Source organism: Crocodylus siamensis, chromosome 10 (genome assembly GCF_052110815.1).
Source record: "Crocodylus siamensis isolate JL-2025a chromosome 10, ASM5211081v1, whole genome shotgun sequence".
NCBI lineage: Eukaryota > Metazoa > Chordata > Crocodylia > Crocodylidae > Crocodylus > Crocodylus siamensis.
Window position 1 is genome coordinate 42,228,937 of NC_143404.1, and position 12,875 is coordinate 42,241,811.

The 12,875-nt window shown below is 46.9% G+C and overlaps 1 protein-coding gene across 12 annotated transcripts in view; it reads left to right on the forward strand.

Annotated features, from left to right (window-relative positions):
• Positions 1-12,875, forward strand: part of PHF20 (PHD finger protein 20) — a 210,843-nt gene that overhangs the window by 63,722 nt on the left and 134,246 nt on the right. For all 12 annotated transcript variants that reach the window (XM_090064537.1, XM_090064533.1, XM_090064535.1 and 9 more), the window contains 2 exons: positions 652-831; positions 1,312-1,482. In XM_090064537.1, the coding sequence (XP_089920663.1) occupies positions 652-831; positions 1,312-1,482 (351 nt within the window). The remainder of the gene's footprint in view (positions 1-651; positions 832-1,311; positions 1,483-12,875) is intronic.

The following is a 12,875-nucleotide window of genomic DNA, read 5'->3' on the forward strand; positions in this document are numbered from 1 at the left end:
CTACAAAAATGAGTGACCCCTGGTACTGTGGTAAATAGAAGATAGGGATACTTGAAGAATTTGCTGCCACTGGGCCTACCTACACATGCAATTAATGTACATTAATAAGTTCTGGAGCTCATTGCTTCTGGGCTCACCATTTGAACATGCACCTGGGAGCAATAAGTTCCGGAGTTTATTCCTGCGTAGGATGTTGAGCCATGTTGGAGTAGCCCTGGCTGGCAGCATGTGGGGGTCAGCGTGCCAACCCGGGGCTGCTGCCTCCAGCTCAACGTGCTGTGGAGGGGCTGGCTGGTACACGAGCAATTCAGTGCGGGGTTAGCCCTGACAATAAAACACCAGCCTACCAGGGCAGTGTTTACATGTGCATTGCTGTGAAGCTTTTTATGTCGTGGCAGGATATTAGAAGTACTATTTTGCTGTGGAATAAATTAGTTTACTACAACCTAATAGGGGGGCATGTGTAGACGCCTAACATTTACTGCATAGCTAATTAGTCAACTGCTCAGTAAACATCTAATGATTAATATCCCATAGACAGAGGCTTAGGAGAGCTGCACTCTTTAACCAGTGCTGGTATCTTACACTTTAATATTGTCAGGATTGAAATATTATTACATAATGAAATTTAAAAGTTGTAATATCTTTTAGCTCAGGAAAAACTGAAAAGCTCTCCAGATAACCACGAAAGAGACCAGATTAGGAGACGATCCTCAAGGCTCTCATCCAGTGGAAGTCATGACATTTTAAACATAGACTGTGTCACAACAGCTCTAACAGAAATTGGACCTTTGAAAGATTCAGCATGTAGCGTAAAGGATCCTAAGAAAGGTAAGCAGCTTGTTGTAAAGGTATATTTTTGTTGCTTTATAAAAGAGGTTTCTAGCTGCATGTTATAATTAATTAATTCATCATTTAGTGTTTGATAGGTAGAATTTCTACAAGATACTTCAAATGGTTATGCTAATGATTCCTGTACTATCTAAATACTTTGATAGAGCCTTGCTGTTTCCTTTCCCCACATTCTCAGGAAATTTAGCCAGTTGGAATAGTATCTATCTTCAACAGGTCAGGCTTGCCTGGTTGTTGGCATCAGTTGATGTGATATTCCAAAGTTAATAGGGAAAATTTATTTATTTTTTGTATACAGTCCTGCTATCCACCTAAAACAAAGATGAAACAGATGCATTCACTTTTTCCCTACAGAGTCCTCAGCAGCTAGTAGTGTGGAATAATTCCCTTTCTTTCTGGGTGTATTTTGCACTTACAAACTTCCTTTCTGTTGTCCCCTCTCCCGTCTATTTTAAATAGAAATTTCTGTTGAATCTGATGAAAACTTCTGTGAACAAGCACCTTTATCCTCTGGAGATGTATCACATACCACAGCTCTTGATGCAAATATTAGTTTACGACAAGAAAAAGCGGTAGATCCTGAGACTTCCTTCATAACTGCTGACACACAAGAGCCTTCTGCTGCTACAGGTTCATATTTAGATTTAACAAATTCAAGGTTGATTGCCTTTTCTTCTTATTCATAAAACCATTGGTACTGGACAACTTTTTCTAATCTAAGGAACTCCCTTGTGCATATATGGGTTTTTTTTTAAACAGATTTCTCTGAATGTTGAACAGAAAAAAACAGACACAGGATTATGGTATTCTTAGCTTTGGCATAAGTAAGCTTTCATCGATTTTGTTCTGAGCAGTTTTCTATAAAAAGTGTCTATTATTTATTTTACATAATTAGGTTTTGGGTTGACTTTTAGTATGTGAAAGGTAAGGTAACTGAACATGTGCTGGCATTAACCCCACAATTATTATTCATATTTTAGCATTTGTGGTTTTGGATTATGTAGCAAAAAGGTCAGTTTTAACTAATAGAAGCGTGATAGAAAAGCAGAGTTAATGTTCTTGGGCTCTTCATGGTATATTTCCATATCTAACCTTTCAAGAAATTCAGATGTGTTAAACTCTTAATTTTTCATTATGCATCTCTTTGAAAAACTGCAACATATGTAATGTTTTATAATGTATATTACTGATAATGTAAGTATTCTGTCTTAGTAGGGTTTTTATTTAGAAATGTCCTTGTCATTTTTCCTACGTATTTACATTTTTATATATAAAGGTTAAAACCAAGGTCTAAAAAGAAAGTAATCACAGGGCTGGAAGGGACCCCAAAGCATCATCGGGTTCAGCCCCCCCTGAATGAGCAGGAAAGACATCTGGGTTCAGACGACCCCAGCCAGGTGACAGTCCAGCCTTCACTTGAAGACCTCTAGGGTAGATGATTGCACCACCTCTGTGGGCAGCTTGTTCCATAGTCTGGACACCCTAGTTGTAAAGAAGTTTTTCCTGATGTCCAGCCTGAAACTGTATTCCAGGAGTTTGTGGCCATTGTTTCTAGTTTTCCCCCAGGGTGCCCTGGTGAACAGTTGATCACTGAGCCCCTGATGTATGCCTCTGATATAGCGGTAAGTCACAATCAGGTCCCCTCTCAGCCTTCTTTTCTTTAGGCTGAAGAGTCTGAGATCCCTCAGCCTCTCCTTGTATGGCTTGCTGTGCAAGTCCCTGATCATACAGGTGGCCCTTCTCTGAAACCTCTTAAGCTTTAGCATGTCCTTGTTGAAGTGCAGCACCCAGAACTGGATGCAGTACTCAAGCTGCGGCTGCACCAATGTTGAGTAAAGTGGGAGAATCACTTCTTTGGATTTATTGGAGAAGCATCAATTGATGCATGCCAGAGTTCTATTGGCTCTAGTGGCTACTGCGTCGCATTGCCAGCTCATATTCATGCTGTGGTCTATTGTTGCCCCCAGATCCCTTTCATTTGTAGTGCTGGTCAGGTTAGCAATGCCCAGCTTGTAGGTGTGCTGGGGGTTCTTCCTTGCCAGATGCAGCTCTTTGCATTTCTCTGTGTTGAACTTTCAACCTACTACGTTGAATACTGTGAAATTTCTAATAATATAAGGATGCACCCTTTTTAAAAAATTCACTGTTGGTGCTAGGGCTTTTGATTTTATTACAGATAATTGAGACCATCCTGAAGCAACACAAAGCAGATAAAATGTACCAGACAGTTAAACTGGATTTACAGGTGCTAGCATCACTAAAGCAATTCATACAGATTCATAAGTACATGATTCACTTCCTTCTTTTTGCCTTGTAAACACTCTTTTCCCCTCCCCCCCAATTCCTTTTATTTGTTGTCTAGTATTCCTGTGTACAAGTGTTTTGACCCTTCAACATTTATAGTATCCATACACCACAGAGCTCCCATTTTCCCCCATAACTGTTAAGTATGGTCTGATGCAATAAGTAGTTTAAGGGAAAGGTAACAGGGAGCCAGAAGGCTCCAGTTAGTTTACGAGGTAACCGGGGTGGGCTGAGCTGGTTGCATGAAGCTGGCAGCTTGAGGGCAGGCTAACTACTAGGGCACTAGCTGCCAGAAAACTAGCAAAATTGTAGCCACACAGAATAGGCTTCTAGGAGAAGTTGTTAGCCCAGGAAAGAGCTGCAGAGCAGTAAACTATGCCGTGGCAGATATCTAGGTAGGCAAGAAGCAGAATGTGGAAGCCTACCAGTGCCTCAAACATTATAATAAAATAAATTCTAAATACCTATATATTTTGGCATTTGATTCAGCATCTGTAAAAAGTTACCTAGTATGTCAAAAACATATACTTCTTCCCTGGTTCAGGAGGAAAAAGGTAGAAGATCAGAATACATTTGGGTGAAGAGGTAGAGGGAGGGACTCTACATGGAAGTGACAAAGTTTCGAAAAGTCATGAGAGAGTATTGATGGGAGACTTCAGTTTTCCAGACATCTGCTGTGGAAGATAAATATGGCCAAACAAAATGTTGAGCTGGTTTCTGGGAAGGCAGACTGATGGCTGAAGGTGCCTAGGGGGGCTGTGAGCTTTTAAAGGGTACACTATTGGAAGCCCAAAAAGGAGCCTGACTTGTATGGAAGGCAACTTCCTATTCCAGAAGGTTGAAGATGCAAGTAAGGGCTCATTAATCTTGGATCTTCTCCTGACCAATAAGGAAGAATTAGTCGAGGATGAGAAGCTTGGGAGGAAACAATTACGAGATGATAGATTTTTGGTAATTCTGGTGCGCAGTTGTTTGATTTCTCCTTCATATTTTCCATCAGGGCATTCAGTGCACTGAATGAGATATTACACTTCTTGAGGTGCAGGTGTAAGGTCCAGGAATGGTGATGGTTCTGTTGCAGGGTCTAGTTATTGTGGGAGTGGTGCAGATGTGTTGGCAGGTTTTACATTTCTTGTCCCGGTATGGTCTGGATACATTCAGCGTGCTTTGGGCCATAGGAAGTTTGTTTCTGGTGATGAGATTGGTTAGGTTCGGTGTTTGTTTAAAGGCTAGGATGGGTGGTTCTGGAAAGATCTATTTAAGAATCGGGTCTTCTTCTGGGATTAGTTTCAGTTGTTTGAGGATTTCCCACATATGTTCCAGGAAAGGGTAGTATGTCATTACTAATGTGTGTGATTTGTGGGAACTGTGTTTTTTGGTAGTACTGTAATGGGGGGGCCTTTCGGAGCCGATTTCCGCGCAGCCTGCCCACCTGTTCTTGGGCTAACTGCCTGCTTTGTCGCCTGCCGTGCCTTGATCTTAATAATTAAAGCAGGAGGCTGCCCATTTTCTGCCCCGCTGCTAGGGGGCGCTGTCTGTGGCCCCATTCCTCCCCTACGTGGCAGCCCAAGCTTTGCAGATGACGTCATGATGTTCTCGTACGTGCCAGTCCCACACGATGGGCTCCCAGAATCCCACTGTGGGACCCCACCTGGGTTCCTCCCTTCAAGCGGACTCTGCCGTCGTCATACTGGGCGATATATCTCCCTGCCATTGGTTCCCCTTTGGGTGTGGTCCCCTCAGTGGGACCTTCGGGTCACACTAGCCCCGGCCCACCCCCAGGCCAGTGTGACCCCCAGGCCCCTGGCTCTTGGGTGTCCCTCTCGGTGGGTCTCCTTGCCCTTCTGACCCTCCTGATCCTGGCCTCCACCTGGGCCAGTCATGGGAAGCTCAGGCAGGCCTCGATATATGACCGTTACTCTTTCCCCAGGGTCCCCCTCTCTGGGTCCTCCTTCACGGATGTGGGGAGCCGGGGTACCTCACACCACGACTGGTGCCTCGGGGTCTCACAGGGGACTCTCACTCCCCCCCGGGCAGCAGGTCGTGGTGCTCCTACGGATGTTATATTTGACCCAAACTCTGCCTCCCAACATCAGAGGACTTACTGGAGTCAGGATTCGGCTCTCTCTGGCTGAGTCCCCGTTCTTCCCTCACACTGGGGCTTCTCATTGCTGCTCCCTCAGTTCTTAGTTCCCATGCTGCCCCCCTCACCCTGGGGGCTTCTCACTGCTCGCAATGCCCCCTCTACTCGGGGTCTCGGGGCTTCCCTCCTCGGGAGGGGGGGGCTCAGGTGGCCATAGCCACACCTGGCCTCCAACTCTCCACTCTCCTCCTCGGGGCTTGCGTCCCCACAGCTACCTCCGATGGAACGTGACCCACCTGAAGGTGAAGGTGAGGGTTAGGAGTTACGGCACCCCGACCCATCTTTCACCGGGGTGATCACTGGCCTGGCATTTCCTGGGGGCTCCCATGCCCCTGGGAGCCCCGCCAGGCCACCCACTCCTGGCAGGGTGTAGTTTTAGGTTGTACCCAGGACCCTACCATCCCCTACAGCTCCTCCCTTACCTCTGGATGAAACTCAGCAGACCTCTGGCCAGGTGGTGTTGTTGCCTGCCTCCAGCAGCCAAACTGCCTTGTTTATATGGGTAGCCCTGAACCTAAAATGGCTGCCCTCATTAGGCACCTGGAGGCTGCCAGCTCCAGGGCCTTAAAGTGGCAGACACACACAGTGCCCTGCCACAAGTACTGTAAACGTTTTTATAGTTAGAAATATGGAACAACACAGCATTCCATTGTTTCTTATTTAGAGTATAGTGATCAGAATTCTGTATGAATATGGAAATCAGTGTTTCTGGTAACAGCATATTTGGAATAGAGATCTAAAATTTAGGAATAAACATAGATAAGAGGAACTTCAACAAGATATGTTGTAATATAATAGGAATACATAATAAAAAGAGGTACAGTAAAATACATTTTATTTGTCATCTCATTGGAATCAATAATGATGACAAATAATCAGTGGCTAGCAATTTTCTTAATTTTCTTAATTTCATTCCTGTTTTTTTAGATAGAAAATAAATATAAATAGAAGTTCTAATATTTTCTTCACGTACCCCAATGGATCATCTTGCGCACCCCCTGTGGTGCACACACCCCACTTTGGAGACCCCTGCTCTATGTCAAGGAAAGCTACGCATCCTTGCAAGCCGACATTGGCTTCTCAAACAGAAGTGCCTATCTTCAAGAAAGAGAGGAAAGTGAATCTGGCGAACTACAGGCCCATCAGCCCTGACCTCTATCCCGGGGAAGGTCTTAGAAAAGATTATCAAAGAGGCCATTCTTAACGGACTGGTTGATGACAACATCCTGAGGGATAGCCAGGATGTGTTTGTTGCGGGTGGGACTTGCTTGACCGATCTTATTTCCTTTGATGACTAGGTGACCTTTCACCTGGAAAAGGGAGAGGAGATTGAAGTCGTATATTTTGATGTTAAAAAGCCTTTGATCTGGTATCCCATGATCACCAGAGCATCATCAGTGACTTGGACGAAGGGGTGAAAAGCACCCTGTTCAAAATTGCTGATGACACTAAGATGTGGGTACGCTAGAAGGGAGGAATAGGCTGCAATCGGACCTAGACAGGTTACAGGGGTGGGCGGATGAGAATAGGATGGGATTCAACACTGACAAGTGCAAGGTGCTGCACCTGGGGAGGAAGAACCGGCACCATACCTACAGGCTGGGGAACTCCCTTCTTGTCAGTATAGAGGCAGAAGAGGATCTTGGAGTCATCATTGATGCCAAGATGAACATGGGCCGGCAGTGTAGGAATGCAGTTAGGCAGGCCAACCACACCTTGTCATGCATCCACAGATGCATCTCAGGCAGGTCCAAGGAGGTGATACTCCCCCTTTATGTGGCACTGGTCAGGCTACAGCTGGACTACTGTGTCCAGTTCTGGGCGCTGCACTTCAAGAGGGATATGGACAACATGGAGAGGGTGCAGAGGAGGGCCACTTGCATGATCAGGGGGCATCAGGGCAGGCCCTACGAGAAGAGGCTACGGGACCTGGACCTGTTCAGCCTCCACAAGATAAGGCTGAGGGGGGATCTAGTGGCATGTTATAAACTAGTCAGGGGGGATCAGCAGGCATTGGGGCAGTCCCTGTTCCCCCAAGCACTACCAAGAGTGACTAGGAATAACGGTTACAAGCTGGTAGAGGGTAGATTCAGGCTAGATATCAGGCTAGATAGTAGGGGAAACGCCGTATTGGATCTGGTGTTAGCCTCTGGGGATCACCTAGTGGGGGAGGTGCCAGTACAAGGGAAGCTAGGGGACAGCGATCATGAAATGATCCAGTTTGCTATTCAGAGAAAGATGGGGAGGGTAACTAGCACAGCACAAATGCTTGACTTTAGGAAAGCCAACTTCGATGTGCTCAGGGCAGTAGTCATGGAGGCACTCAGAGTCCAGGGGGTAGCTGGTATGGGGATCTGGGAAGGTGGTCCTTCCTCAAGGAGGCTGTCCTTGGGGCACAGCAGGACACAATTCCTCTGCTCAGGAAGGCGGGAAAAGGGTCCAAGAAACCTTCATGACTCAGCGTGGATATCCAGGCTGGCCTGAGGGCAAAGAGAAAAGCATACTAGTGGTGGAAGCAGGGGGCAGGGACAAAGGAGGAGTGCACCTCCCATACCCAAGCTTGTAGGGATTTGGTGAGGAAGGCTAAAACAGCCCTGGAGCTTAGATTAGCTTCTGGGATTAAGGATAACAAAAAGTCCTTCTTCAAGTATATAGGTAGCAAGAAGAAGTCTCGGGGTAACACTGGACCCCCTACGAGACATGGCAAGGCAATTGGTGACGGACGCGTAAAAGAAGGGAGAACTCTTCAACAAGTTCTTTGCCTCCGTGTTCCTGTCAGCTGATAGCATAGAGAGGCCTGGGGAGGATGCAAGTCCCCCGACTGTTAGTCACAGACCTAGTTAAGGATTACCTGGAGGGCTTAGATGTGTCCAAGTCAGCGGGCCCAGATGACCTTCATCCGCGGGTGCTGAGGGAATTGGCTGGTGTCATTGCGGAGCCATTGGCACAGCTGTTCGAGGACTCCTGGTGCTCAGGCCAAGTCCCTGAAGACTGGAAAAGGGCCAACGTGGTCCCTATTTTCAAGAAGTGGAGGAAGGAAGAGCCTGGCAACTACAGGCCAGTCAGCCTCACTTCTATCCTGGGGAAGGTCTTTGAAAAAATTATCAAAGGCCACATTTGTGAGAGCCCTGCAGGGGAAGTGATGTTGAGGGGTAACCAGCATGGGTTCGTGCCAGGCCGATCCTGCCTGACTAACCTGGTCTCTTTCTATGACCAGGTAACAAAGAGCTTAGATGCGAAGGAGGAAGTCGATGTCATCTTGGACATCCAGAAGGCCTTCGACACAGTGTCCCACCCAATTCTGTTGGGCAAGCTGAGGGACTGCAGCACTGACGAATGCATGGTCACATGGGTGGCAAACTGGCGCCAGGGGCGCACCCAGAGGGTGGTGGTGGACAGGTCGATGTCATCCTGGGAGGGTGTGGGCAGCAGAGTCCCCCAGGGCTCGGTCCTAGGGCCAGTGCTGTTCAACATCTTCATTAGCAACCTGGACGAGGGTGTGGAGAGCACCCTGTTCAAGATCGCTGATGACACCAAGCTGTGGGGTGAAGTGAATACACAGCAGGCAGGGATCACATCCAGGCAGACCTGGATAGGTTGGAGAAGTGGGCGGATCTGAACAGGATGCAGTTCAACAAGGACAAGTGCAGAGTGCTGCACCTGGGGAGAGGGAACCAGCATTATGTTGTAGGTTAGGGGCTGACCCTCTCGGCAGCGCAGAGGCAGAGAGGGATCTTGGAGTCAGGATTGACTCCAGGATGAATATGAGTCGCCAATGTGACAAAGCAATAGGCAGAGCCAACCACACCCTGTCGTGCATCAACAGGGGCATCGCTAACAGGACCAGAGAGGTCTTGCTCCCCCTCTATGCGGCGCTGGTCAGGCCGTAGCTGGAGTACTGTGTCCAGTTCTGGGCGCCGCACTTCAGGAGGGATGTGGAGAACCTGGAGAGGGTCCAGAGGAGGGCCACTTGTATGGCTGAGGGCCTCTGTGGCCAGCCCTATGAGGAGAGGCTGAGGGACCTGAATCTCTTCAGTCTCCGCAAGAGGAGACTGAGGGGGGATCTTGTGTCTGCCTACAACCTTATCAGGGGCCAGCAGCAGGGTCTTGGGGAATGTCTGTTCACCAGGGCCCCCCTTGAAGTCACCAGGAACAATGGCCACAAGCTGAGGGAGGATAAGTTTAGGTTAGATATTAGGAAGAACTACTTCACTGTAAGGGTGGCCAGAGCCTGGAATAGGCTTCTCAGAGCAGTGGTACTCTCACCTTCCCTGGGGATCTTCAAGAGGAGACTGGATAGGCACCTGGCTGGGGTGTTGTGACCCCTGTCACCCCCAGTGCTCATTCCTGCCCATGGCAGGGGGTCGGACTAGATGATCTGTCTAGGTCCCTTCCGACTCTGATTCTGTGATTCTGTGAGGCGCTACTACACTGTCAGGGTGGCTAGGATCTGGAACCAACTTCCAAGAAAAGTAGTGCTGGCTAGCCTGGGGGTCTTTAAGAGGAGGCTAGATGTACACCTTGGTGGGAGCATTGGACCCCAGTACTCTTTCCTGCCATGGCGGTGGGTCAGTCTCGATGATCTGCTCAGGTCCCTTCCGACCCTGCAAACTATGAAACTATCACCTCTTGGCAAAACTGGCCAACTGCGGCTTCAGGTCTGCTGGCGGGGGAATTGGTTCTGTGGTCGGACCCAGATGTGGTGGTTGACAGAAGTCAATCATCATGGTGCCCTGTGACAAGTGGTGTCCCTCAAAGCTCTGTACTTGGACCTATATTGTTCAACATCTTCATTAATGATGTGGACGTTGGAGTCAGAAGTGGACTGGCCAAGTTCGCGGATGATACCAAGCTTTGGGGAAAAGCATCCACACCTGAGGACAGGAGGGTGATCCAGGCTGACCATGATATATATGCTCAGGAAATGGGCGGGCGAGAACCTGATGATGTTTAACAATGAAAAATGCAAGGATCTCCACCTTGGAAAGAAAAACTTGCAGTATGCTTATAGGCTTGGCTAGCACTATGGATGAAAGGGGCTTGGGGGGTCATGATTGACAATAAGATGAACAGGAGCCTTCAGTGTGCTGTGGCTAGTAAAGCAAGGAAAACGCTGGCTTGCATCCATAGATGCTTCTCAAGCAAATCCCAGGACATCATTCCCCCCTTGTACTTGGCCTTGGTGAAGTTTTGGGCTCCACAATTCAAATAGGATGTGGAAAAACTTTAGAGAGGCCAGATAAGAGCCACGTGCATGATCAGAGGTCAGGAAAAACAGACCTTACGACGAGAGGCTGAGAGCTATGAGACTCTTCTGGTTGGAAAAATGCAGGCTCAGGGGTGGTCTGATGGCCACCTATAAGTTTATCAGGCGTGTTCACCAGGATCTGGGGGAACTTTTGTTCACCAGTGCGCCCCAAGGGATGACAAGGCCAAATGGTTATAAACTCCTGCAAGACTGTTTCAGGCTGGACATAAGGAAGAACTTCTTTACTATCCGAGCCCCCAAGGTCTAGAATAGCCTGCCTTTGGTGGTGGTTCAAGCACCTACTTTGAACGCCTTCAAGAGACATTTGGATGTTTATCTTGCTGGGATCCTATGATCCCTGCTGACTTCCTGCCCTTTGGGCAGGGGACTGGATTCGATGATCTTCCAGCCCTACTGTCTATGAAATCTGGATACAAAAAAATCATGGGCTCAATATAGACATTGGTTTTCTGATGCATTACAACCTGCCTGACAGCTGATTCACCAGGTCTAACAGAGGCCTAACAGCCTCTTTTCTACCTTGTACTCTCTCAGTGCACTATCTCCCTTCAGCCTTTTTTTCCCTGCTCCCTTTTGCCTCCCCCTCCCCCGTCTGCTTCCCCTCTCTGCCTCACCTTTTGTCTTTCTAATTCTACCTATTTAAATTTTCACTGACATCCTGCCACACTTTTATTTTCTTTCATTTCTTGGAGTCTCAGAACAGCAGAGACTCCCCTATGCCTGAAGAAGGGTGACTGAAAGCTTGCCAAGCATTTTTTTTCTAACTACTCAGTTGGTTTTATAAAAGATATCATGTCTACTCAAAGAACCTTGGCTGCCTTGAGGCTAAATATGACTTCCTTAACTGGGGTAGCTAGTCTCAAGGTGTTGGTCGTGCACTGAGAGAGATGTGCTTTCCAAGAAGTCTAGGAAAGAGTTAAGTTCTGGTGCAGGATAAACAACTGGTCACAAAGACCTCATTACAGACTGGTGACCCTCAGTCATAATTACAGTTTCTGACTTCCAGGAAATACATTTCCATATAGTATTATATCCAGCTCCCAGGAAATACCTCATTAATCAGGTCCAGACCTACCTGGAGATACCAATCAAATCTTGACTAGTGCTCATTGAAACTGCTTCTTGCATGTATAGGCTGTAGTTTGTCAGATTTTAACCTGCACTGACAGATAGGCATATCTACCCACTAAATTTTTGATGCCTATACATGTGCATGGCAGGCATTTCCAAAGGTGCTATAACTTTTGCACTTCATTTAAAGTGCATTAGGTACAGCTCAAAACTTAGTAGATGTGCTGCTGTTGGCTAGAAAGGGCCAACTCACAGGATCATAATAAATTCTAGTTTATTGGATGGAATGTGAAGTTACCAATAAAATTGTAAATGCAAACTTTGAGTTATGGGTGGTACTGGCGCGTACGCACACACACTCACTCACACTCTCTCTCTCTCTCTTCCCCCACCCCCCATTCCAACCCAGGTAGTATAGTAGCTGCTGTAGTGCTTGTGAGAGCACTGATGTCACTATATCTACCTATCCAAGGCCCTGGAGTCTGCTGGTGATAGTCAGCTTCCTTTAAGGCGATGTCTTCTCCAGAAGGGGGTTGCCTCCTTGTCCTTCTGTAGGTCAGGTGCTGGATAAGAAGGTGCTACTGAGGATCACGCTTCACTGTTCCTTATCCCCTTTCTGGTAGACTTGTGTGATCCCCCAGCATCATCTTGGCTACCCAGTCCAAGAGGTTGCTGTCCCTTGTGGGTTTTGAGTAATACATGACAGCTGTCAGTCACAGGGGTCTCTGTCTGCTGGTACCTGAAGTTTTGGGAGTCCACCCTTGATTTATTGACTTAATGGCTGTATTGTCATGGGTTACAGGAATAGTTCATAGGGTGAGTGCTTAGTTCTAGAAATCAGCTCCCTGGCTTGATTAGTTTAAAACAGCTTGTTAAGTTCCTTTGGCTAAGCTATTGCCACTTAATTACATACTGATCTCCATACACTCACATTCACTCAAGGGACCACCAAATATACAATTACATTTTCAATGCAGTTTTTAACAATGGTCCAGGATATAACTTCATTCTACAGGGAGTACATTCCTTAAGGTTTTAAAAGTGTAAAATATAAAATACAGAATGCCATGGTAAAGATAAGACAGATGAAATATAAAAATGCACTGTAAGAAATATATAAAAATGTGATGCGAGATAGTGAGGATCAAAGGCTGCTGGGGACAGTGAGTTAGGTTAGCACAGGATATATTTACAGTCTTTGAAGTGGATATTTTGGTTCTTTTATATTCTTTAGTG